The sequence below is a fragment of the Geotrypetes seraphini genome, chromosome 3 (genome assembly GCF_902459505.1).
Source record: "Geotrypetes seraphini chromosome 3, aGeoSer1.1, whole genome shotgun sequence".
Taxonomy (NCBI): domain Eukaryota; kingdom Metazoa; phylum Chordata; class Amphibia; order Gymnophiona; family Dermophiidae; genus Geotrypetes; species Geotrypetes seraphini.
The window spans coordinates 144,383,578-144,410,822 of NC_047086.1; the positions used below are offsets into that span (position 1 = coordinate 144,383,578).

The following is a 27,245-nucleotide window of genomic DNA, read 5'->3' on the forward strand; positions in this document are numbered from 1 at the left end:
TGTTATAAAACCGGCAGATAAAGGCGGCTCTATTGTCATATTGAGTACCCACCAATATTTGACTGAAGTTCATAGGCAACTATCAGACAGGCATGTGTATTCTCCTCTTTCAGGGGATCCTACAGAGTCCTTGGTTTCCACCATAGGATCTATAGTAGACAACGCTTATGCAGAAGGTCAATTAACAAAAGCTGAGTCCAAATTTCTTAAATCCACTTCTCCTAGACGTCCCACGTTTCATATAGTTCCAAAGATCCATAAACCGGCCAGGCCCCCCCCCTGGTAGGCCCATCGTGTCCCTTAGAGGCACAGTTCTGGAGCCTTTATCCAAATTCATTGACTGGTTCCTTAAGCCACAAGTGATTAGTGCTAGGTCCTATCTCAAAGATACTACTCATTTTTTAGCTAGCATTGCTGATCTTACTGATATTCAGGATACTCATATATTAGTTACTATGGATTTGGAATCTCTTTATTCAAATATTCCTCAGTCAGCAGCCCTTGAATTGATCTCCAGAATTTTCATGCAGGATATTCATCATGAACGAGTCAGAGCTGATTTTCTTATTCAACTTGCCCAATTAGTATTGAATCACAATTACTTCCAGTTTGATCAACAGTTTTATTTACAGACACACGGAGTAGCGATGGGCACGGCTGCTGCCCCCAGTATCGCTAATTTATACGTTTCTTGTTTTGAGGAGCGTTACTTATATGCTTCAATTTGGTTTTCATACATCAAGATGTGGCGTCGATTCATCGACGACGTCTTCTGTATATGGACTGGTCCTGCAGAATTATTACCACATTTCCTTGACTGGCTCAATTCGCTGGATCCCAATTTGAGATTCACCATGGAATCCAATGTTAACCAAATATCGACGTGAGTGTCATTAAATCAGGACACTCTCTAGTTACTACTATATATAGAAAGCCAGTTGAGGTTAACAATTACCTGGACTATACCAGTTGTCACCCGACCAAATTGAAACAGTCACTTCCCACGAGTCAGTTTTTAAGGGTCAGGAGGATATGCACTGATATAAACGAATTTCGCAAACAGGCACGGAAGTTATTTTCCAGATTCCAAGAGATGGGATACCCTTATCGGGTCCTACAAAAGGCTTATCATCGGGCCCTATATGCCAATAGGGACCTGTTACTTTCCACCAATACCCCCACTCAAGGTGACTCTGGGATTACTTGTGTTCTGGGATTTTCCGAACATGCTAAGAGGGTTGCCTGGAGCATTCGCAGACATTGGCACATTCTCCAGTTACATCCCATTTTTTATGATTTTCCCCGGATTGCATTTTCCCGAGCCAGAAATTTAGCGGACCATTTGGTTCACTCAAATTATTCCAGCAGCATAGCGACATCCAGTCATACAGGCAAGCACACCAAGTGCAATGAAGCATGTGACATTTGCAAACTTACCATCGAGGGACGGAGCTGGCAACATCCCAGCACTAACAAATGTTATAAACTTAAATCAGTCACTACCTGCAGGTCTAAGTGGGTTGTGTATGTTATAATATGTCCCTGCGACTTGATGTACGTAGGACGAACACAGAGAGCGGTTAGGACCCGCTTAATAGAACATCGATCACACATTCATACTCAATCTATGAATGCTCCTATAGTGCCTCATTGCATATTGGTCAATCACTCCTTTCAAGACTTACGCTGGTTCATTATGGAGCAGGCATTTGAGGACTTCCAGGGGGACAAACTAACCTGGCTACAGCGCAGGGAACAATTTTGGATTTTTGAACTCCAAACTTTGTCTCCAAAAGGTCTGAACGATTATATTGAATGGCAACATACTTACTGAATTTGGAAGCAAGTGCAGTTTATATTTACATCATGATGTTCATGATTGTTTCTTCCGATGACCTCTGACCAGCTGATGTGTCAGCTGACTTTTTCCACCTATCACATTTGAGTCTGCGGTTTAAATCGGAGGCGTCCTCTCCGGTTTAGTGCCATTTCCTCCTTGCCTTACCAGCTTTATCAACAAATTTGGAATATCCAGCGCAGTCCAGTTCCTGAGGAAGGGGGTGTACACCCCCGAAACGGAGTCCCGTTGGACGAAGACACTGCCTGCTGACTGCATACACACGGAGAAGCTAAGTTCTTCCAGTTGTGTTTTTTTGCTTGGTTAGATTTGGACACTAATTTTCCTTTTGGCCCCCAGATTAGGGGAAAGAGACGAATTCTATCTCTATTTATATTTGATGTGTGTTTTTTTATATATTGTTTTTCACACATAGCACTTTCTGTTGTGCACATTAGTTATTCACACGGAGAGAGCTCAGGGATGTTTCGCAGTTAACACTTATTTGAGTGTAAACCCGCGGCAGCTTGTCCCTGGATGTTCCAGGGGTTGCTGTGTGACTGAGGGTTCTCCCGTCAAAAATTAAAACATTAAAAATTAAAGTATAGTTCTAGCAATCTGCAGACCTCATCTCTTTCCCTTAATCATTTTGCCTTCTTGGGGTGAGGGAGGGTTTTAGATTTTTGCATACTTATACCTCCACTCTTTAAAGGGTTCTATTTTTTGTTCTGAGAGAGACAAAATATCCAAGCATGGATTTGGATGTAATATCGAAAATGCCCCTCCACATATCTGAGTTATGGTTTTAATACATGTCCATGCCAACTTTTTCTTTTTTTAAAAATATTTTTATTGAAAACATTTTTATATTACAAACATACACGCCAAACAGAATAAGAGTACAAAGTCAACAGCAGACAACGCAAGGACCTCCATGTTGATCCTTCATGGAGGCCTAAAAGACCCAAAACACCCCCCTTCCCAGAAAACAATTCTCAGAGAGAACGAGAGCCAGAAGGCCTAGAGCATGCAAAAATCAAATGAACACAATACTTATCTGAAACTATCTCACAAACTGATAAACGCAAAAAACCGCGCCAGGAGAAAAGGTTCGACTGCGCTGGTTTCGGGAGGAGCCCTTCTTCAGGAACCTGACCCCCGACGGAACACGAACCTCTTTGTTCGTGTTCCGTCGGGGGTCAGGTTCCTGAAGAAGGGCTCCTCCCGAAACCAGCACGGTCGAACCTTTTCTCCTGGCGCGGTTTTTTGCGTTTATCAGTTTGTGAGAGAGTTTCAGATAAGTATTGTGTTCATTTGATTTTTGCATGGTGATTTTTGATTTTGTTGTGTGAGTCGGGGGGTCTGGCTGGCAGGGTTTGTTTGGGGGTTGCTCAGGTTGTTTGTGTTGAGTTTAATTTACTCACTTTGATTGTTTGATTTGTTTGATTTAGTGGACTCAGGTCCCTTTAATTTCAGCACACTCAGGGTGCTCAATGATGGTGTGTGGGTGGAGGCTTACCGCCTTGACCCAGAAGTGAAGTGTCGGAGCTGTGCTCCTATCACTGAGGGTTCACACTGAGAGCACCCTATATTATATTCACCCCATTTTGGTTTGTTAGTTGCGAGCCAATTTTGACGTCTTGAGCGTCCCCCACACAAACCTTGATGTGACTAGGTTGCCTTTTTGTGTTTTTTCTATGTTATTAACATCATAGTAACTCCCTCGATTACATGTCTAATGATTGGTGGAAACAAAGTCACATGCATTTACATCGTATCATCCTCAACTCTGCACGTAGGCAATGCCTGATTAACACGTTGACAAACCCTGAGTCTCTGCACGTATCCAAGGCCTGTCCTTTCCAAATAAGGACTAGTTAAATTAAGATAAGGGTTAATTTGTGACAGGTAAAGGGGGAGAGAGGGAATGATTCAGCATTTCTTTCACAGGGACCAGGAAATCAGTGTGCTGATCTCACCCTGTTTCAGAATGGCGTCCTCAGTGTCCCCACAATAAGTTAGCCTTTAACACATCTAAAACAGAGATTATGCTATTTCCATGTAGGGAGGGACAAAAATTAGGAGCCAGCATAAACATCAATAAAAATACGCTTAAAGAAGTCACCAAGGTAAAGATACTCGGGGTCTTTTTGGACCAGAAATTGAATTATCATGATCAAATAAGTTTACTTGTCAGGAATTGTTTCTATAGGTTAAGGTTGATTAGATCACTATCCGCATTTCTGGATGAAGCATCTCTGAACATTTTAATACACTCGTTAGTCATATCAAAAATTGACTACTACAACTCTTTGTAAGAGGGAATAACCTTAAAAGAAATACGTAGATTGCAAATCCTACAAAACACGGCAATAAAAATAATTACTAAAAGGAAAAAAAATTGATCATGTGACTCCCCTTCTAAAGGAAAAGCATTGGTTACCTGTAAATCATAGAATTACATATAAAATAGCATTAATTACACACAAAATTTTAACGAATAAAGCTCCTGCATTCTTAGAAAGGCTTCTAATCCCTTATATTCCTACAAAATCCTTAAGATTGGAAGAGAAATCTCTCCTCTTAGTCCCTTCACTAAGACTCATTTATTCAAGGAGAGACACGATCTTTTCAGTCACGGCCCCTCAAATCTGGAATTCGCTCCCAATCAATATAAGGGAAGAAAAATTACTTAGTAAGTTTAAAAGTCTCCTGAAAAGCTGGCTTTTTAAGGATGCTTTTAACTGAGTTATGCAAATTTTATATATTCAGGATGCATGTTAGAATACTAGTAATACTGATAAATGAAAATTGAGCAGGTAACCTTTTCTCCATCCTATTGTTTCATCACCTCGCCCTTTTTATTTGTTTATAAATTTTATTTAACCCTTTATTTTTTATTTTACCTTCTGTGTCTGGTTGGTCTAAAGTTGTTTTAACCATCTGTGTTTTTCTTTTTACCCAAATTTTATCATTATTTGTAAATCGCATTGAATTACGATTTTGTGATCAAATTTTTATTAAACTTGAAACTGGCAAAACAAATCAAGATCAAGTATGCATATGTGATATGAGTTGACCTTGTTGGGCTGACTGGATGGACTATACAAGTCTTTATCTGCCATCATCTACTATGTTACTCTATAGTTGTGATAACTAAAGCTAAGGAGACAACAGCTGAAGCTGACCCAAAACACAGAAGTTGAGATGTCAAGGCTGCAAAAATGGTTCCTGAAAATGCACATGCAGACAGCCAGTTTTCCAGAGAAGCAATATGTTAGGTAGTGCTGTATGTAGGGAATGTAGAAGATTGGAGCAGTGGTAGCAGAAATCATGCTGTGAGGCAGCTAGGACAGTTTATAGAAATCATCTGCAGATACGGGTCATATAAAATTGGTTTATTTTATAAAGTGCTTGAATATAATAGAGAATTGTCTGAGCTATAGACAGGATTAATAGCAGTAGTACTTATTTAAACCAATGTGACCTCTTTTTGAACCAAATCAGAGCTGGGATAAACACTGGATTCTCCTGAGGCTGCTTAAAATGCTGATCTGTGAAGAATTTGTAGAATATTGCAGAGATAAGGCTGAAGATTTGCTTAGGGCACCTAATACCTTTGTACTGGCCGAAGGCATGACATTTACAACCTTTAACAGCAGTGGTACGATTGCCTCAGGGAAGAATGGAGGTAATCAATCCAGAACTGCAGTTACAACGAACCACAACTACTACCCAGCTTGTCTGTTTGCACAATAAACGTATTCTCTAGCCTCCAACAGCTCTCCTCGTTGGGCTTAACTTCCGCTTGCGCGCGCGCGCGTGTGACGTCTTTCTCCAGTGCCCAGTCTTCTCCAATCCCGTCTCTCTAGTAGTAGGGACTCCCGGATACGGCATGGCGGCTGCGGGAAGTGGGGAGCCGGGAGAGATGGCGTTGCCCAAGGACTGCCAGGAGCCGGTGTGTCTGATCGTGCTGGGCATGGCGGGGTCTGGGAAAACCACTTTCGTGCAGGTGAGCGAGGAAGTTGAGTCTGGACTGCCGGCAGCTGCACATTTCCCCCCGATGGGGTGGAAGCACCAGAGCTAAAGACACTGGAGACAGTTCTGTAGGCGCTTGAGCATTCCCAGTATCGAGCAAACCCTGACTGTATCCACCGAGGGGTATTTTTCATTGGGTTTAGCACTCATAATCATTTTGAAAAGTTGGTTCCTATGGCTAGCGAGATACCACAACGTCTCGGGGGTTAATTAGAAAGTATATACAAGAAGTTTTGAAATTGACAAATGAATCTCTGCCTGCAATGAGTAAGATCTATTATCTTCTTTTTTTTTTTTTTATTTTTTTTAAGTTCAATAATTTTTATTAAGTATTTTAAAGGATACAAGAATCATTTAAAGTACATAGAAACAAAATAAAGCTTTCTGTATATAAAATATATAAATCTATGTTTAACTGTATAGGAGCAAAGGCTCCAATTATTAAAAATATATGTAAGGGATATATAAGATAAAGATGAGAGAGAGCAGTAAAGAAAAAGGAAAGAAAAATGAAAGAGAGAAGAGAGGAGAAGAAAAGGATAACAGGAGTGTCTAAGAAGATGAGCGTACATAGGAATCTAAGAATGACCATGGAGATTTGTTGTATTTCAAGTTCATGCAGGTTAGGAATGTAACTCTCTTCTCATATGCATAGGATTCAAATCTATGATACATACTCAGAGAGTTCCACCAAAAGGTATAATCTAATAGCGAGGGTGATTTCCAATTTTTTAGAATGTGCATGAGAGCAGTCACCAACATGGTATCAATGAGTTTAGGTGGACAATTTGATTGTGTGAAACATGGGTGTTGAGAGCGAAGGATTACAATGTCTATAGAGATTTCTTCTGAGCAGTTAGTAATAGATTGTATGGTGTTCCAGACGTAGGTCCAAAAAGAGCGGACTAGAGTACAATGAAATAACATATGATCAAGAGTTCCTTCCTCTTTCAAACAGTTCCAGCAAACAGAGTCTTCTTAAAAAGAAAAAAGGACAGGCTGTGGAGTCATCTAGAACTGGATTAAAATCTGTTTCTCCAGATAATTCAAATGTTAATGAGTTTCTGGAAACCTCTCAGGAATTGATAGAGACCTGTGCAACTTTCTTAATACCCACTGTATTTGAATGATAAAATTTAAATTTTTATTAGTTTTTTTTTTTTCAGAATAGTGCTATTTTGTACATGGGACAGACGCTATTGTGTTTTCCTGATGTAAGCTGAGAGATTTGGGTAGGGCATTTCTGACTCTCCATCCTCATGTTTTGCAAAATGGTAGAGATTTTTTCTTGTGATTTCCGGTTAAATGGTTGATAAAATTTCAAGACAGGAGGTACCGTATATACTTGAATATAAGTTGATCCGAATATAAGTCTAGACCCCCATTTTTCCCCTAAAAAAGGAGGAACAAAATGGTTGACTCGACTATGTCGAATGGCTTAATATTCACGTGCCCTGCCCTGTCAGGATCTGCACTCAACGGCCCCTGCCAGGCACTGCACCCAGCCCTCTCCCTGCCAGGCACTGCACCCAGCCTCCTTCCCTCACTCCCTCCTTCCCAGGCTCTCCACCCTGCCCCCATACCCTGTCCATTGTACCTCCTCGGCCGCTGGATTCCCTGGTGGTCCAGAGGTGTAGCGGGCAGGAGCAAGCTTCCATGCTCGTACCCCACTGCTAATCCGGTCGGTCGCTACCGCGAGTTCCGGCTTCAGCCGCTGAGCGGTAGGTACTGAGCAGGAACATGCTTTGGCACGCTTGCTTGGTGCTGAGCGGCTTCCTGAATGGCTCCCACAGGAATTGATAGATGCCGGATAACTGTAGCTTCTGTTACTGTAAAAATAGTTTTGTCTCCCTTCCCACCTCACTCTCTTCCTCTCTCTATCATCCCCCCTCCTCCACTTTTAGGTCCTGTAAGGTTCAGGTCCAGCATCTGTTCTCTCTTCCCACCCTCTTTTCTGGTCTGGGTCACTTGCTCTCCTCCCCCAACTTATGGGTCCTGCATCCATCTATCTCCCCTCCTCTGCCTTTCTTCCTGTTGGACCCTCCCTCCCAAGGTCTTCCCTCCCTTACCTGAAGCGGCAGCCAATCAGCAGAGGCAGCACTGTAAACAGGCTGCTCGCGGTCAGCCCTGGCAGGGCATTTCCTCTGCTGCATCAGAAGTGACGTGGCAGAAGAAAGGCCCTGTCGGGGCTGGTTGCAAGCAGCCTGTTTACAATGTTGCCTCTGCTAACTGGCTGCCACTGCTGCTTCTTGGGAGGTTGGAGGAAAGGACGGAGAGGGGGATTCTCAGGTCAGGACAGCTGCTGTTTTGGGGGCTGGAGGGCGGATGATTCTTTTTTTTTGCCAGCAAATTTTTATTTTTTGCCGGTTGGGTGAGAGTGCTGGTTGCTTGAGTACCAGATATTTGTGATTCTACTTGTATCTAGATCAGCCCTGGATATACATAGAGCAAAAATTTATAACTGATATATCACTTTGGAAACTTCCATGGGCCCTATTAGGAGAACTAAGAGCACACCTGAATCAGCCAAACCCATTTTTGAAAGCCATACTTAGTACTTGAGTTGCTATAAGGATGCAGATGTTCCCAGAGAGACAATATTTCTCCCAAAGTACAATTAGTTTAGCAGTAGACTTTCAATCAGGAAGAGAGGAACCCATTAGACATCAATGGTTGCAGCAGGTGTACAGACCCTGGGACAACTATGGGTAGAAGCACAAGTAATGCCTTCCGAATCTCTGCACAAGGAGGATGGTTTGGGGGCCAAGGACTCCTTTTCCTATACCCAGCTTTGCACATTCATATATAAAAGGGTGATATGGAACCTTAGCCTTGGAGAGACAGTGTTGGAAAAAGTGCTGCGGGCTGGGAAGGTGAGGGGAGGCATTTCCCAACTATACTGAGCTTTGATCAAATGAGAAGCTCACTGGGCTCATACAAAAGCACAATGGGAAACAGAATTAGGGGTGAATAAAGAAATTGAGAGCTGGCAGTTTATATAAGTATTTAAATTGACATTATCAATAAATTACATAGAAAACGGTTACAAAATGTATTATACGAGATGGTACACAAGAAAAACTGAAAAACTGTTTCCAATATGACAGTCCCAGTACCAATGTAGAGAGAGAGGAGATTTTCAGCATATTTAATAGACATTCCCAAGCATAAAAACCTATTGGCAGGAAGTAGGCAAATTTTTGGTACGTATCACTCATTGACATTGTCCCCTATTAATGGAATGCTGTTTGCTTAATGCCCATATTTCGGGCTTTACAATAGAGGAACATAAATTTGCAGCCTGTGTTTTTACATCTGCACATCTAGTGTTTGCTAAGTGTTGGCACAACAACTATACCTGACTTAGTCTGGTACAAAATAGGTTACACAATCTACAACTTATGTTTAAATTGATGGCAGTGAGACATAATACTTTAAAACCATTCCACAATGTATGTTATGTGGAAAGATCAACATTAAATAGAACAAGTAGATATATTTGAAGATTAGGGAACTAGCTTATATCAAAGCATTGCCTCACAGGGAATGTGTTAAAATAAAATGAAAGGGATATCTAATGTTCAAGGTTAAAGTAAGGAAAATCAATGTAATATCTCTTGGAATTTGTATATATTTTGGCATTGATGTATTAAGAATCCCCGAATAAAACATTATCTCCATTTTCAACAGAGACTGACAGCGTACCTGCATAAGAAAAATTCGCCACCTTACGTCATCAATCTTGATCCAGCTGTTCATGAGATCCCGTTTCCAGTAAACATTGGTGAGTGCAAATATGCCCTTCCACATTTCATCCATTTTCTTGTGTTCCTTCATCTTTTTAATGGTGTACTGTTGTGACTTTTGTCTCAATGAGAAATAAAAAAGGCATTCATGCAATAGAAATTCTGTAGCAAGAACATAGGAGTCTGTACTTTAGGTGAATTACCTCTGGTTCATCTAGCCCAGTATCCCATCTTCATGGTGGCCAATCCAGGTCAGAAGTACCTGACAAAAACCCAAATAGTACCAGAAGTCAGGAGGCAATAGTCATGCTCAATCAGGGAGAAGTTCCCTCTGTGTGGCAGCTTTTCAAGTCTGCTACCGTTGCTCACATTATTTTGGATGTGCTCGGAAAAATGAAACTGGAACCTTCACAGTGCCCGGTCATGAGCGGCACAAATGCTCAGACTACCTTTTTTTCCTGCACACCCGGACATCAAAACTCCCTTAGAGTAGCCAGGACACTGTTCAAGCTTTACCCTATGGCTACAGAATTTAGCAGATGTTTAATCAGCTGAAGGTGGATTCCACTGTGACTCCAGTAATAAAGTGTTCCTCCCTCCCTAGTGAGGGAGGTGTGGGATGTGCGAGAATGCATAGTGAACATGGTGCTTAGGAGGCAATTTGAAGCACTAGTGGTATGTGCTTGCCACACTACCAGGTTGCAGCAGAGTCCCGCAGTATAGGAGGATGTAGCTCTAGGATTATTAGTAGTGGGGAAGATGAAAAGGGGTGCGCATTCTAATAACACAGATGTTACTTAAATTGGAATTGAAAGCACTGTTACTTCTTTCCCTACACACAATTTTTTGCTTGGGTCCCTCTTTGTCTTTGAATAAGCACATTGCTATCAGTGTTCCAAATACAGTAATTTCACTGAAATTTGCAGCTTAATTCTCTTTATTGGGGTACAGTATAATTGCTGTCTGAATTGTGTACCACTAAACAATCTTTATATTTTGCAGATATCCGAGATACAGTCAACTACAAAGAAGTTATGAAGCAGTATCCTTTCCAGTTCAGTCCTAGCATTGCAGTTACATCTGTCACCTTAGCAAATGAGCATGTAGAAAGGAATGGACAGGGTCTGGTTAAAATTCATGATGCACCATTTAAATCATGAGGTCCAAGCAAGGTGGAGTCTGAATCAGAAGCAATTTTGGGTGGAGTCAGAGTCAGTAAAAATGAACTGACTCCAGCTTCAAAATAAAATGAAATTATAAAATGGTAAATTTACCATATATTATACTTAAATTCATATCTTTGTCCTGTATCTATGTTATATTTACTAGTGCTTTTAGATCCAGAACAAAAAAATTTAAAGCCTAATATCAGAAGAAATCGGATTTGACTCCACAGCCCTGCATGCAAGGATGGGCTCAGTTTTTGGCCTTGATGCTTAGTTCCTTTTTAACAATACTCCAGCTGACCATTGGAAAAAGTTAGGTATATGCTACTGCTGTGGTTGGGAAAGTGATTGGGTATGGGGTTGTGTTCCAAGAAATGGTGATGCCCACATTTGTATCCTGACTGACAAGAGCATCTATGCTAGTAGTAGTGCCACATGGACTCCTGTTTATTTAAAACAAAAAAACCAAACACCTCAGAATCCATCAGAAAGTTTATCAACTGCTCATCTCCTTTCACCACAAACAGACTGGGGATTCCAGTGGCAAAAATGGATACCAGCTACTTGGCTGGCCTCCGGTATCCAGTTCTGTTATGAACTAATATGAATCCCTCATCAGGTCAGTGCCACTGTCGCTACCATGGCTCTTGTGAAATCTGTTTCGCAGGACAGCATATGAGATATGTGCCTTGATGCACTGCTGCAAGAATGATTGAGTGCCTGATGGCAAGCAGAGTTTTATTATGTTTTCACTTACCATGAATTGCATGTGGGTTGGTTCAGGAGCTAGATTTCAATGTGAACTGGATCAAAGGGTTGATTTCTGATATATGGTTTTTGAGTTTGATCAGTGGGTAGAACCCTAGGGTACTTGGTTAGTGTGCCGGGATCTGGGGGTGAATTCTGGTATGTATGTTTTGCCAAGTTTGTTATAGAGCTCTTTTACTCTGATTGCTGGGATGTATGCTGTTTTCCTCAATGAAAGCATAGATATGGGCTTGGCCCAAATGGCGGCATTGTGACCTCTCTAAATCTGTTTGCCACTAGATTTGATCAGGTATGGAGACCTGTTTATTTTGCCTGTGGATGACAATAGTGTGAGAAGTGGATGACAACATGGAATTGGAGTGCAAATGCTTTAGAGCAGTGTCCTGCAAACTTTTCAGCCAGCGGCACTAAGCCCAGTGCCCCAGCCGTAAGTGCCCGGACGCTAACATGATGACATCATAAGCATTTATGATGTCATCGCTTCAACATCTGCACAGAGGCCCATCTGGTTGCGACCCTGAACCTGTCACTTCAGTAGGGGATCCTGGAGGAGGGGAGGTGCGGGGAGAGGAGGAGAGACACTGATGAGGAGAGAGTCGGCACCGGCTGACTGCCTACAGAATATGCCTCTCATCTTGAGAGGCACATCCTATAAGCAGTCTGCCGGCGTCTCTCCTTACCGGCATCTCATTGGGGCACACCTGGAATCTGCTGTGGCACACAGTTTGCGATACACTGCTTTAGAGAAAACATTGTGGACAGGGTATTTGGTGGAGATTCTTGTGGATATGTGGTTCAGTCTGTTACTAAATTGAATTTCAATTCTTGGGATGTCTTCATTAGCTAGGAATTAGATGAGAACTCAAGAGGCAGTTTTATCAGTCCTATTTGATGATGGATCCCTGGGATGATTTGGTGAACACTATTGCAATGATCCACCATCATGCTTAAGTACAAGGACACCATGCTTGTAAAGAGAACTCTTGTCATATGACTAGTGTAGATCTATGCCTGATTTGTTTTCTTCCTCTTTTCTCTAGGTGATGAAGTTTATTGAGAAGAGACAGAAGAATTGTCAGTGAGTACAGCTGTGCATTTTCCACTTCACCAGTTCTACATCAAAAGATGAATCTTTTCTTTTAAAGCTCTCTGAATAAGTGAAATAAATAAATAGTGCAGCTTTCATTTTAAATGGGTTGAGCCTTATGGATTGGCCAGACCATGGAGCGATGGAGGACTATAAATCTAGTTGTCTGAAAAGCTAGATTTTCATTTTAACTAACGCAGAAGATCAGTGATTTTAATGAGTTCCTGCATAAGTGCCTGTGCTATTTTTTAGATCCTCCTCTTTTTGATGATAATTAGTCGAGGGTTAAGGAGAAAAAAATTACCTTTTTGCAGATGACATTAGGATCTGTAAGAGTGATACCCTGAGGGAGTAGATAACATTAGATGCAATCTAAGAGAACTCTCGGAGCTGCATAATGCTTGGCAACTAAAATTTCATCCAGAAAACCTAAAGACCACAAAATACATTTGGGATGCAGAACTTCAAGGGAGAAGTACACATGAGAGGGTAGGGTAGTGGGTATCCTCCAAGAGAGAGATTTCATTCTGATAGTATCTGATCTCAGCTGTGATCAAGTGGAGACTTGGGTGCATAAAGAGAGGGATGGAAAAAAGGTATGCTGTAGTGTCCCTATATGCATTCCAACCATATAGGCTTTGCCTATAACCATGCTGTGCAGTCCCCGCAGTCAGTAGTTCTCAGTCTCCAGCACGTGGTGGACATGCTTAGCCTGTATACTCCTGGTCAGGTATTGAATTGTAGGCGTTTGGGAGTCTGTTTATCTTCTTTTTTAAAATTAAATGATAGAAGGGTTCTAATCTGTTTTGTGATTTATTCCCTCTCATGGTTTACTGGTTGGTTGCACCCTGAGGATGTCACTCCTAGGTGGCCAGGTCTCCCACATCCCTTTGGTTCAGTTTGATGTGTGCCTCAGCTGCTCTTCTCTGTTCAGCAACAGATAGCTTTAAAAGCTGATGAGGTTTGCTTCCATGAGAAGAATAAAAGGCTCAGTGCTTTTTAGGCTGTGTGTTTTTGGGCCTGTGCAATGTGAGTTTGCTTCCCTTTGCCTTCAGGATGGTTCAGGGTTGCAGTAGGGAAGGTTTTGCTGGTTGTCAATAGCCTTTGTCATGGTGAGTGAGCACCTATGATGATCACGGAAAAAATTGCTTGGCCTGTGAGTGGTGTAGTGTTGACTTGGTGGGAGTCTAAATATCGTGTCGCTCATGGGGGGCTGAGGCTGGATCAGCAAATAACTCTGGTGTCTCAAAGGAGCATGGTGGAGGAATGCTGGGACTTGTCTAGAAATTAGACAAATTTTATTCTCGGCCTCCCTTTGCTGGTCAGAGTGCATAACTCACTTGTGTGTGCTGATCTAGAGGGACTAAAGGAAAGTAATTTAGGAGGTAAGGTCTAATATTTCCTTACTAATTTTGTTTAGTTGTTTGACAGAAAAATGATGTAGAGAGATTTAAATGACAATGATAACAACAGAACCTTGAAATGTTGTGTTCAGTTCTGGAAAACATTTCCCTACAAAGATGTAAACGGGCTATATGAGATCCAGAGATAGGCAATCAAAATAATGTGAAGTCTACATCGAAAGCCATGAGATAAAACAGAAGTGCCTAAATATGAATTCCTTAAATCCAGTCCTCAAGATCCAGAACCCAGCCTGGTTTTCAGAATTTCCCCAATTAATATGTACGAGATTAATTTGCATGCAATGGAAGCAGTGAATTTGGGGAGAGTTGTGGCACAGTGGTTAAAGCTACAGCCTCAGCACCCTGAAGTTGTAGATTCAAACCCACGCTGCTCCTTGTGACCCTGGGCAAGTCACTTAATCCCCCCATTGTCCCAGATATGTTAGATAGACTGTGAGCCTACCGGGATAGACAGGGAAAAATGCTTGAGTACCTGAATAAATTCACATAAACCATTCTGAGTTCCCCTTGGAGAACAGTATAGAAAATTTAATGAATATATAAATTTGGTCCCTTGAGCCATGGTAGAGACTTGTGGTGAGGAAATTCTGAAGAATATTGTGTATAATTCTGGAGATTGCACCTTCAAAAAGATATAAACAGGATAGAATCGGTCTATAGTAGGGGTGTCCAACCTTGTTCCTCGCCATTTGGCCTTTATCTCCCATCATGTTTCTAAGTAGAAAAATCCCTGGGGTCTTTGGTATTGTATACTTCTGGATGCAGGTCTTTTAGCCTTCTCCACTGCCTGTGACTTGGTCTATAACAAGTGCACCAGTGATTTTACCATAACAGGATAATACAAGTGGTCTTACACGTGCTTATAATCTATAGCAAAATACAAGCATCCGACAAGTTTACTCTCTGACTTTTTGTGATTGATTCAGGTGTTCACTGTTGTCCTTAAAGTTCATATTGAGAGATCTGAATCTCATCCTTGCTATCTTTATCCAGGTATGTGCTGATTGATACTCCAGGACAGATCGAGGTTTTTACTTGGTCAGCATCTGGGACAATCATTACAGAAGCTCTGGTAATGCCTGGGGCCTGAACTAGCATATAAAAAGGAGGAGTCAAAGTTTCAAGGTTTATTAAAAATTTCTTATACTGCTTAATCTAAAATTCAAAGCGGTGTACAATAAAATCTATTATCAGCATACAATGGCACAAAAACAAAGGATTAAAAGCAAAACATATCATTACTGGGGATTTGTCAGTAAAAACCGAAATACATACACCAAACAAACAAAGGAAAACAAGAGGAAAAAGGGAGGAACTACAATAAGTAAAGAAAAGAAGGATTAAGGGAAGAACAATAAGGAAAGGGATAACCTGAAAAACAACAATGAGAGTCCTTTTCTAACTGCAGAGAGGTGACAGAGCAGTGCTCCCTGTATCTTGTGGGTTATTTCATTTTGTGATGTACAGTTTTAGGGAGTATTTGAGAATCAAGTAGTAACTAGTCTTCTACTAAGAAACTGTGGGGAAAAGACTAGGAGAATGGTGATGTAAGGAGATTACCCTTTTCCTGTGGGCATAGAGCACTGCATAATCCAAAGTTGTTTCTTCCTAGGCCTCGTCTTTCCCTTCTGTAGTGATTTATGTTATGGATACATCCCGCAGCACCAACCCAGTCACTTTCATGTCCAACATGCTGTATGCCTGCAGGTGAGTGAATGCTGTCTCAGTTCATGCGATAAGAGTTACATATTCACACTAAACTTTTAGAGATCAGTATTCAGCTGGCAGCAATCAGCATTTGTTTTAGTTGCTGCTGACAGAATCCCCAGATGCTAATTGCCCGGCAATATCCAGGCACCAGCATTCAATGTCTAGTTATACATAGCTGGATAACACTTGTCCGGTTAAGTGTAATATTCAGTACTTAATTGGATAAATTAAACCAGTTAAAGAAAGGATTGTGTTTTATGGATTCCTGTTTATCTAGTTAAGTGTTGAATATCATCACTTAATTGGACCTTGGATCACCCACAAAATAGCTATTGCAAGCTGGTTTCCACACAGATCCCTTTCAGATGCAGCTGGCCTGGATGGAAGAAGCATGGCACTGCTTGCGTTGGTGGCTTTAGCCAGAGTCTCTATTGGGCATGCTTCTCCAGATAGCATTGTGGGCGATACTGACCATAGATGCCAGTCTTTAAGGCTGGGGGGCTCATTGCAGTGGCTGTCCGAATCAAGGTTAATGATTCCCTCTCAAAGGGAATGGTCAATAAACAGACTGGAACTGAGAGTCATACAGTTGGCATTACAGACCCTGGGGAGATCCCTGGAAGGCAAAGCTGTCATGGTGTTTTCACTTCATTAATGCTGCTGGCTGGCCTGAAGATTTAATTTTAGAAGAGGAGGTAGATGGGGGATGGGAGAGGAAACCATGGACAAACTACTCAGATTTTAGAAAGACTTATGTCAACCGACAGGAAGACACCAAGAGTGTGCCATTAAAACTAGGGGCCCACTTGTTGTTCCATTGACTGGAAATCCACCTGATATGTGACTTATGTAGCAGGGGTGGAGAATGTACAAGATGACTATCTCAGTTGGCAGACTTTGGACTCAGGGGAGTGGTTGTTGTCCCGGACAACCTTTCAGTGCATTGTGCAACATTGGGGATGACTGACAATCAATCTGATGGCTTTAGCAGTGAACAATAAAGCAAACTGTTTCTTCAGCCAAAGATCTGAATCTGGAAGCGCTGATCTGGACTCTTTAGTGCAAGATTGTTCAATGTTGGTCATGGAGGGCCGCAACCCAATCTGGTTTGCAGTATTTCCCCAGTGAATTTGCATGAGATCTATTTGCATGCACTGCTTGCATTGTATGCAAATAGATCTGATGCATATTCATTTGGAAAATCCTGAAAACCTGACCTAGTAAGGCTTCCGAGGCAGGCTGACAGTTACAGGCTCACCTCGATGAGGTTGCTGGCTGGCCCTAAGATTTAATTTTAGTGGAGGAGGGAGGTGAGAGACAGGACATACCCTGGACAAACTGCTCAAATTTTAGAAAGACGTCTGAACACCTGGATAGTTCTTTAAAAAAGAGGACATGTCCAAGTAAATCTGGATATCTGGTAACCCTAGTCCTGCCCCAGTCAGCAGTGGGGCTGGACTGGAATCGGTGGAGGAGAGCTGAGCTCTACCCCTCTGCACCAATCAAAGCAGTGCAGTCAAAGCCTTCAGAGGATCCAGAACTTCCCCCTGAGGGTGGGCCACTTTTGCTTCATGGAATTTGATAGGTTGAGCAGGCAGCAGGAGAGGCTGCCTCTTAACCAATCAAATTCAGATTAGTGCCAGGGTCTTCAGGAGGCTGGGAGAAACCCGAGGCAGACATGGTTTTTTTTTTGTTTGTTTGTTTACTCTTTGCTAATGCAATTTGATTAGCGGCTTGTTCAACCAATCAAGCTGCATCAAGCAAAAAGTAAACAAAAATAAAAAAGCATAGCTGCAGGGCTGAGTATTCACTGAAGGCCCTGACCACACGCCACTGGAATACATATACCTAGAAGAAATGAGGGATGGGATCTAGAAATGTGTTGATTTATCCCACAGGTTGTGGACTGGTCTGGTAAGGATGTTAAGGAAGGTGAAATCAGATCTTACCTGCTAGTTTTCTTTCCTTTAGTTCCACCAGAGCAGTCCAGTTTCCCTTCTTTATTTATTTAAAATCTTTATTCATTTTATTTCTTTCAACAAGTGTACAATATTATTACAAACTAGTTGTTTAGCCCGTTACATTAACGGGTGCTAGCAGCCCTTCTCCCTTATTTTTACCTCCTCCCTGTCCAGCAACACCTCTCCCCCTTTCCCTGCTCCCCCCATATAGCAGTAGCCCTTCTCCTTTTATCTCCCCCTGTCCAGCAGCACCCCTCCCATTCCCTCCTCCCCCTGTCCAGCAGTAGCTCTTCTCCTTTATGTCCTGCTCCCCCTCTGTCCAGCAGTAGCCCCAGGAAAAGAGTGAGGATCACAGGACCAAAGCTTTTACTGACATCCAAGTAGGGGAAATCCACTCTCCCCACCTCCTTGCTCCTGCTGCACTTCCTCCTTGGCTATACACACGCGCGCGCGCACACACTTACATACAGCTCTCCGGCTCCTCGCGCCCCTCCTCCACATTCCACTTCTTCGGCGGGGGCCAACGTTTTCTTTATTTTGTTTTCTTTTCACGTGTTCCTCCTTCATGGAAAAACAGCACTACCGGCCAACTTAGTCCCTTGCCGCCCCCTTCCCGCGCCGCACAACCACCTTTCTTTCCCTCCCTCCATCAGGTGCAGTGAATCCACCAATGTTAAAAGGAGCCACGTCGAAATCGGAGGCCTGCCACTGCCGTAGCACTTTCCCCTCTGCCTTGGCAGAGAGGAACGTGTTACGGTGGCGGCAGGGCTCCAATTTCAAAGCAGCTCCTTTTAACATAGGCGGAGTTGAACTGACCTGATGGAGGAAGGGAAGGAACGGTGGGGCAAATTTCGGCAACAGCAGGAATTGTTTGGCGGGCCAAGCACCGTGAAACTTTGTTTCTTTAGGCAGCCCCGGGGGGGGGGGGGAGGGGGTTGAATCGTCGATGTGCAGGCCGCTGAGACGGGAGTGAGCAGTTCGGCTTCCCCTATCTGGGGAAACCGGGGAAATCGCCGTGCCGAACTCAGCTGCGCGTCGGGAGTGAGTTTTTCGACTTCCCCTATCTGGGGAAACCGCCGTGCCGAACTGAGCTGCGCGTGGGGCCGTAGTAAGCGCGGGGCATGCTGCAGTCTTGGCGGCCACGGACATACGGATCATGGAAGCACGCTGATAAGACTGCGCATGCGCCGCCTACGGTTTTATTATATAGATAACTCACATAACTCACTTGATATTCTTAGACAATGTTATTATACATACTTTAACTCCCCCCACCCACCTCCCATCCCTCCCCATATCAACAAAATAATCAATCCAATCATATATATGCCTAAATATCCCTCCTTTATATTACAATTAATCTTATATTAACCTATCCCTCCCCTACCCTTTCTTTCTCAAAATCTTTCCCCCTTCTATTCATACATACATATTATATTTCTTATGCGCATTAATCAGTTAAAATATACAGCTATTTATTTAGAATATCCTATCCCCCCCCTTTCTACAAATTATCACATAAGGAAAAAGAATAAACCTTAATCATTATAATATTCAATTAATGGCCTCCATACATTCTGAAACCTTTTAAAATAACCCTTCTGTACTGCAAGTAGTCTTTCCATCTTGTACATATGACATACTGAGTTCCACCAGAAACTACAATTCAGTCTAGAACAGTCTTTCCAATTAAACGTTATTTGCTGGATCCCCACACCAGTAAAAATCATCAGTAACTTATTATTTGCTGCAGATATTTGGCATTTAGCCCTCATACACATTCCAAAAATAACCGTATCATAGGACAATGCCACATGACTTTCCATCATTAGGTTAACTTGATCCCAGATTGACAACCAAAATGCCTGAATACATGGACAATAAAATAAAAGATGGTCTAAAGTTCCAATTTCAATTTTACAATGCCAGCATCTATTAGACTTAGAGCAATCTAATTTTTGTAATCTAGTAGGGGTCCAGAATGCTCTATGCAACAAGAAGAACCATGTTTGCCTAATAGATGCCGACATCGTACCTTTAATTCTCCAAGAACAAATACATTAATCTGATGCTTAATCTCAATGCTCCAAATATCTCTTAATCCATTTTTAGGTTTCTTATTCAAATAATTAGATATAATTTTATACCACTTTGCGGCCTGGTGTCCCAGAAAATCTGCCTGGAAACATAGGAATTCTAAGCTGTAATGATCATTTAAAGATTTTCATTCAGGGAACCCTACCTGAATAGCCTGCTTCAATTGCAACCATTTATAACTTTGTTTTTTATTTAGACCATATTTATGTTGCAATTGTGAAAAATCAAGCAGTTTACCATTATGAATAACTTCATTTAAGGATCTTATATCTGCTTTAATCCAATCCTTCCAGACAACCTTAAACCCGCCTATTTGTATCTTGGAGTTTACCCAAATAGATTGATGTGTTGATTTTAAAATAGACTCAGGAGTTAATTTGTTTACAAATCTTAATGTTTTCCAAGTATCCATTAATACTCTATTGTCTTTACGTATTCTAGGCACTTTTATACTAAGCAGAAGATCAAGCTTAAGTGGAAATATAAGTGATCTCTCTACCCATAATCATTCTGGCAGTTGTTCCAAAAGCTCTGGGAGGACCCAATACATACTTTGGCACATGATATAGGCTTGGTGATACCTATAAAAATTGGGGAAATTTACCCCCCCCCTCCTCAATTGGCCTTTGTAGAGACACTAGAGCAACTCTTGCAATTTTACCCAGCCAAATAAATTTAACCAGAATACTATTTAACTTTTTATAGAAAGACCCTGAAAAAACACTGGTATCATGCCCAATTGGTAGCAAACCACAGGCAAAATCATCATTTTAACAGTTTGAACTCTTCCCCACCATGTCAAATGCAAAGGATTCCATTGCTCACACAACTCTGTTACTTTTTGTAATAAAAATTTTTCATTTATTCTCATTGTCTCTTTGAGTGTCTTATTCAACCAAATGCCTAAGTACTTTATTCCATCCTCTTTCCAAATAAAAGGAAAAGAATCAAATATACAATGCACATTTGTACAATGCACATTTAAAGGTAAAATTTCTGATTTAGTCCAATTTATTTTGTATCCTGAGAATTTTCCGAATGTATCTATTACTTCAAGTAGACATGGAATTGTTGTTTCCGGATTCCTCAAATGAAGCAAAATATCATCTGCATAAGCGGATACTTTATACTCCACTCCAGCACATGGAATACCCTGTATGTCCTTTGCCTGTTGAATAGCCAATAACAAGGGTTCAAGAACTATATCAAAGAGCAAAGGAGATAATGGACAACCCTGTCTAATTCCCCTCTGCAATTTAAAAGCATCCGGAAAATTATTATTTATATATAAACGAGCAGTTGGGGAACTATACAGTGCTTGAATCATTTGTATAAATCCGGATCCAATACCAAACCACTCCATAGCTTGATACATAAAATTCCATTCCACACGATCAAAAGCCTCAGCATCTAATGATACCGAAAAAGCCGGATCATTAATTTGTTTTGTTAAATAATACATCTGAAATGCCAATCTAGTATTATTAGAAGAGTGTCTTTGAGCAACAAATCCAGTTTGATTCATAGCTATTATATGCGGAAGAGCTTTAGCCAATCTTAAAGCTAAAATCTTAGCTAATAATTTTCCATCTACATTTATTAAAGATATAGGCCTGTAGTTTGAAACCAATGTTGGATCTTTATTTGGCTTTGGCAAAACAATAGTTAAAGATTCTGCCATAGTGCCTGATATACAACCTTTATTCAGTTGATCCTGATATAATTTTAATAAATAAGGTAAAAGGGAAATTTGAAGTTCTTTATAAAACTCTACCGTAAATCCATCTCCACCTGGAGCAGTCCCAACTCTAAGGGATTTCAATGCCGTTTGTAACTCTTTTAGTGATATAGGTTCATCTAAACTTCTTTTTATATGATCAGGAACCTTAGGACCTTCAACTGAACTCAAAAAATCCAACCCATCTTTCTCTTTATTTAAATAAGACTCAGAAGAATACAGAGACTTATAAACCTTCAAAATTTGTTTTAATATACTTCCAATTTGAGAATGAGAATTCCCTAACTCATCCTTAATTATGCCTATTTTCTCCTTCCTTTTCTTTGCTTTTAAATAATTTGCCAATAATCTTCCAGCCTTATTTGCACTACCATAATACGTTTGCTGAGCAAAAATATCTTTCCTTACTAATCCAGAGGAAATCTCATTATATTCACTTTTTTTTTTTTTAACAATGTTTGAAATGTATCTTGTTCCCATTTGTTAATCAATTTTAATTCTAAATTTTTAATTTCTTTTTCCAAACTTACAAATTGCTTTCTTAGCTGTTTCTTTTTATATGCAGAATATGATATAATTTGTCCTCTCATCGTTGCTTTGAAAGCATCCCATAAAATTTCAATCGACATTTCCTCTAAATCATTAAACAAAAAATATTCACTAATTTTGTTCTAAAATTCTGTGCAAAATTTAGAATCAGCAAGCAATGTATTATCAAACCTCCATACAGGTTTGGAATTATCTTGATCTATTAAGTTAACTTCTATCCACACACCACCATGATCAGATATTAGTATTGGTTCTATGTCAGCTTTTATAACTTGCTGTACCATCTGATCTGAAACAAAAATATAATCAATTCTTGAAAACGATTGATGAACATGTGAACAAAATGTAAATTCCCGATCATTAAAATGAAGAATACGCCATATATCTTTTAAATTACATGATTGTATCAAATTATCTAATCCCATTGACTTCATAATTCTACTAGGCTTTTTATCCATTATTGGATCTATAACAGCATTGAAATCCCCTGCCACCACTAAATTAGTAGTAGCCAGTGGTAGAATTAATTGTTGTAGAGATTTAAAGAATTCACTTTGATTCGAATTAGGGGCATATACATTTAATAACGCCATTGTATTATTGCCCATGCTCATGTCAACAAGTAACCATCTTCCTTGAGGATCTGTCTTAACCATATTAAATGTTGCTGGACATTTTTTATTAATCAATATTGCTACTCCTGCTATCTTTTTAATAGCTGGTGCATATAAACATTGCTTTATCCAATTACCTGACAGCTTCATAGACTCTATTCCAGACAAATGTGTCTCCTGCAGAAAACAAATATCTATGTTTTGTTGCTTAATATATGACAATACCTTTTTCCTTTTTATTGGATGATTGAGGCCATTTACGTTCAAAGAAAAAATTTTAAAACCCATTATATAAATGAAATATAATATACAAATATATCCTTCTCAAACATATAATATAAACTTTTCCTTTTCCCTTAAACCAAAATACAAGCTTACCCTCCCTCCTCACCTTCCCTCCCCCTCCCATATATCCATCCCCCTCCCTCCCCACCCCCATCATAAATGAAGACTTCAAAACGCACATACTGACTGAGTAAAAGAAAAACTCCCCACAGGCAAAATCATACTCATTCTACCCGCTTATCTATAACTTCTTATTAGTAATGAAAAGACAAAAAAAAAAAATATATATATTTTTTTCTTTTTTTTCATTTAACCCTTAGTATCTCATATAACATACAAGAAATAAAAACTTCAATCTTTTATATGTATTTCCCAAACCTTCCCCATTACTCTATAAAAAATCCATTAATAACTTATAAACTTGTTGAAAGAAATAAAAAGGAATAAAGATTTAAAAAAAAAAAAAAATAACTTATAAATGGATTTCAAAGGAATTTTTACATCCCCTTTCCTTTATTATATTTTTATACTTCTTTTTTTTTCCCTTTTTCCCTTTTACTTCTTTCAAACACTATATTTCTAACTCCTATTCCCCTCCTTACTTATATAAAGAACCCTTTACAATTACCCTTCAATCCCTTTCAAAAATTAGGATAATCATTTAACACATTAGTCATTTCCATTTTTCCAAGAATTAGACAGCATTTATACATCATCATTCATATTTCTCATATGAAGACATCAATCCTATGATCTTCTCTCTTCTATAAAGATCAGCATTCAAGACTACTCCAATCCAGACATTCTTCAATAAACTGTCTTTACCAATCCACATCCAGCAAACCACTCAGCAACTTTCTCAAGTCCAACTATATTTATATAGATTCAAAGTATGATTACTTCATACTATCTTCTTTACTTCAAATCCGAACAGCTCCATTTAATCTAGTTCATTCCCATCTTGTTATACAATATCCATGAGTTGCCTTTAATCCAATCTTCTCTCTGTTATCTTCTTTCCATTCATGAACTGTCCATCTGCCATTAATTTTAGGCAGAAATAACTCAAACATTTATATATAGCATAACTTTCCATTTTAGCCCTCCACTTTATTATATTCGATCTCCTTTATAACTATAGATCTTCAATGCATATATCAGTCCACAATCATACTAAGCTAGCATCCTCATTTTTTTTTTTTTTTCCTTGACCACAAAGCTCAGTCCAGAATGCTGCCAATCTCACAGGTAAATTACCTCTAACTCAGTCCAGAATGCTGCCAATCCCCACAGTTAAATTTCCTCAATCTCAGTCCATTTTACTGACAGTCCTCATGGTTGAATTTCCTCAAGCTCAGTACAGAATGCTGCCAATCTCCACAGTTGAATTACTGCGAGCTCAGTCCAGAATGCTGCCGATTTCTTCAATTAAATTTCCACCATCTCAGACTATAATGCTGCCAATCCCCACAGTTGCATTGCCTCAAGCTCAGTCCAAAATGCTGCCAATCTCCACATTTACTTGCCACGAGCTTAGTCCAGAATGCTGCCAATCTCTTCATTTAAATTACCTCCATCTCAGATCATAACGCTGCCAATCCCCATATTTGCATTGCCTCAAACTCAGTCCAGAATGCTGCCAACCTCCACAGTTGGATTGCCACGAGCTCAGTCCAGAATGCTGCCAATCTCATCAATTAAATTACCTCCATCTCAGACCATAACGCTGCCAATCCCCATAGTTGAATTGCCTCAAGCTCAGTCCAGAATGTTACCAATCCCCATATTTAAATTGCCTCGAGCTCAATTCAGAATGCTGCCAATCCCCACAGTCAACTGTCTCAAGTCAATGGAAAATGACAGTTTTTATATTCAAAAATAATACCCCACTATAAATAAAGTCAAATAAACATAACATAACATAACATATGCTTCAAGCTATTAAAACATTAACAGACTTCTCATTAATATTTTCATTTAGGTGTTCATCGGGCTTTCACATTCATCAATATATTCTTTTAACTTCCCTGCTTCTTCAAAACTTAGAGTTTTGTTGTTATAAGTCACCCGCATTATAGCCAAGTATACTAATCCAAACCTGGCACCCATTGCTCTCAATTGTGGGCGTAAATCTAATAGCTGTTTTCTTTTATATGCAGTTTCCTTGGCAAAATCCGGAACTATAAATATCTTTGCGTCCTGACATTTCATATTCTTATGTTCCTTTGCTAATTTCAGGATCTCCTCTACTTGTTGATATCTAAATAACTTACATATCAAAGGTCTCGGTCCCTTTTGGCTGCTTACTCTCTTTGCTGGAATTCTATGCGCCCTTTCTATCTCCAACGGAAACTTACTTTGAATTGGTAGAATCTTAGGCAGGGAGTTTAACAAAAAAGTAATAGGATCACCCTTCTCAATCTCTTCTGGTAATCCAAGTACCCTCAAATTGTTCCTTCTTGCACGATTTGATAAGTCCAAATAATCCCTTCTTAATGCTTCAATTTCTTTATGATCTTTTTTATACAGTACTTTTTCCTCCTCATATTTTTCCACCCGTTTTTCTAAACATTCCATTTTCAAATCCACTGCATTTAACCTTTTAGTTAAACACACTATCTCCCCTTTCACCTCTTTTATATCTTTTGAATTTTCCAAAACGATATCTTTTATCGTTTGTAATTTCTCTCATGAGATCTCTGTTATCGATTTCATCCGCGGCAACGGCACCATCAGTGGGGAAGTGGAGTCAATTTTTGATCTTTTAACAGATCCCGATCCAGCTCCAGCCACGGAAGATTTACTTTGTCTGCCCAACGCCATACTTATAATTTTCTCACACTAATTTTGACTTTCCCTTAAACTTTTACCGCTATTTTTTAAAAACAAGCTGCCTGTCACCACGGAGCCGTTCCCTCACGCAGCCATCTTCGTTCGCCTCGAAGCCACGCCCCCTTCCCTTCTTTATTTTGATAATTAGCTATGAAATGTTTTACTGTTATGGTACTCTTCTGTATGGAGTTTGTTCTTCCTTTTGCTAGGTTCTCCAAACTTTTTATATTCTTCTTATTTGTATATTTGAGAGAGATAATGAAAGTGAAAATTAGGTTTAATCCAATACAGACTTAAAGGAAGGCTTGCTTTGTAACAAAATACTGAGTGGTTGGTTGCAGTTGCCTGGTTCCCTAATATGACAGAGCTCACAATCTGTATTCTTTATGCCCACCTGCTGGTTAAAGAACATAACCCACAGGTTTTGGACTGGTCTGATGGGACTAAAGGAAACCAAATTGACAGGTAAGAACTAATTTCTCCTTTTCCATGCTGGAGGTACTGCATTCAGTGCAATTAAGTATGCAAAGGGAGTACAATTTTAGTACAAAATTTTGTAAGTACATAGATGCAGAAAAAAGTTTTGTGCAGAAGCTAACCATGCACGTAACTTTACATTGGACACCAGCTTACAGCGTATTGAAATGAATAGTAATGAGGCTATTAGCTTTTCTGCCCAGATGCAGAGAAGTGTGCAGAAGTCTGAAAGGCTGAGCATAATACTGGGGCTTTAAAACCAAGTCTTGGGAGGCTTTAAAGTTTAAAGGATTAGATCGCTCTTCTGCAGTCAAATGAATAAAACCGGCACCTGTCGCGTGTCAATCACCAACAGATGCAGCTTCCAAGGGCCTTAGGTGCCAGAAATGTAGGCCAGAGTTTTACAGGCTTACATTTCCTGTGTCCAGGGCCCTTCCTGAATCGCAGCCAGTGGTGCATAGTAATGCCAAAGTCTGGCACTGCTCCTAACCATGCCCACTTCTTGGCTTCGGTGTCGCTATGCGCTACTAGCCACCAAGAACCTGGAGGCCGCATAACAGCGCCTATTTTTTTTAACAAGGGTTTAATTGGGTTTTAATGGCACAACCAATTAGGTGGAGGTAAAGCAGCTTTTGTTAAATATGGCCCTTCATTGAGGTGGTGGAGAAGGAACACGGTGATGGAATTCAATAAACCGTGGGATAAACACAAAGGATCTCTAATTAATTAGAAAACAAATGGTATAAATTAAAGAACTAGGGCTGGTATTGAACAGGCTTGTACGGTTTGTGTCCCATATACTGTATGGTGATTCGGTGTAGGATGGACTGGGGAGGGCATCAGTGGGAACTCCACTAACTTGGAGCATGAGGATGTTACTGGCCAGACTTTGCATTAGATATCCTGGGATGGCTGG

At 40.3% G+C, this 27,245-nt stretch overlaps 1 protein-coding gene across 3 annotated transcripts in view; it reads left to right on the plus strand.

Annotated features, from left to right (window-relative positions):
- The first annotated feature begins 5,634 nt into the window (after positions 1-5,634).
- GPN1 (GPN-loop GTPase 1) overlaps positions 5,635-27,245 on the plus strand; it is a 63,424-nt gene continuing 41,813 nt past the window's right edge. The window contains exons 1-7 of one of the 3 annotated variants that reach the window (XM_033938519.1): positions 5,635-5,849; positions 9,566-9,659; positions 10,624-10,663; positions 11,778-11,844; positions 12,596-12,633; positions 15,060-15,138; positions 15,679-15,773. In XM_033938519.1, the coding sequence (XP_033794410.1) occupies positions 5,733-5,849; positions 9,566-9,659; positions 10,624-10,663; positions 11,778-11,844; positions 12,596-12,633; positions 15,060-15,138; positions 15,679-15,773 (530 nt within the window). In that variant the 5' untranslated portion in view covers positions 5,635-5,732. Of the gene's footprint in view, positions 5,850-5,927; positions 6,143-9,565; positions 9,660-10,623; positions 10,664-11,777; positions 11,845-12,595; positions 12,634-15,059; positions 15,139-15,678; positions 15,774-27,245 lie in introns of those variants that run through there. The other 2 variants (XM_033938518.1, XM_033938520.1) reach the window with 2 other exon arrangements.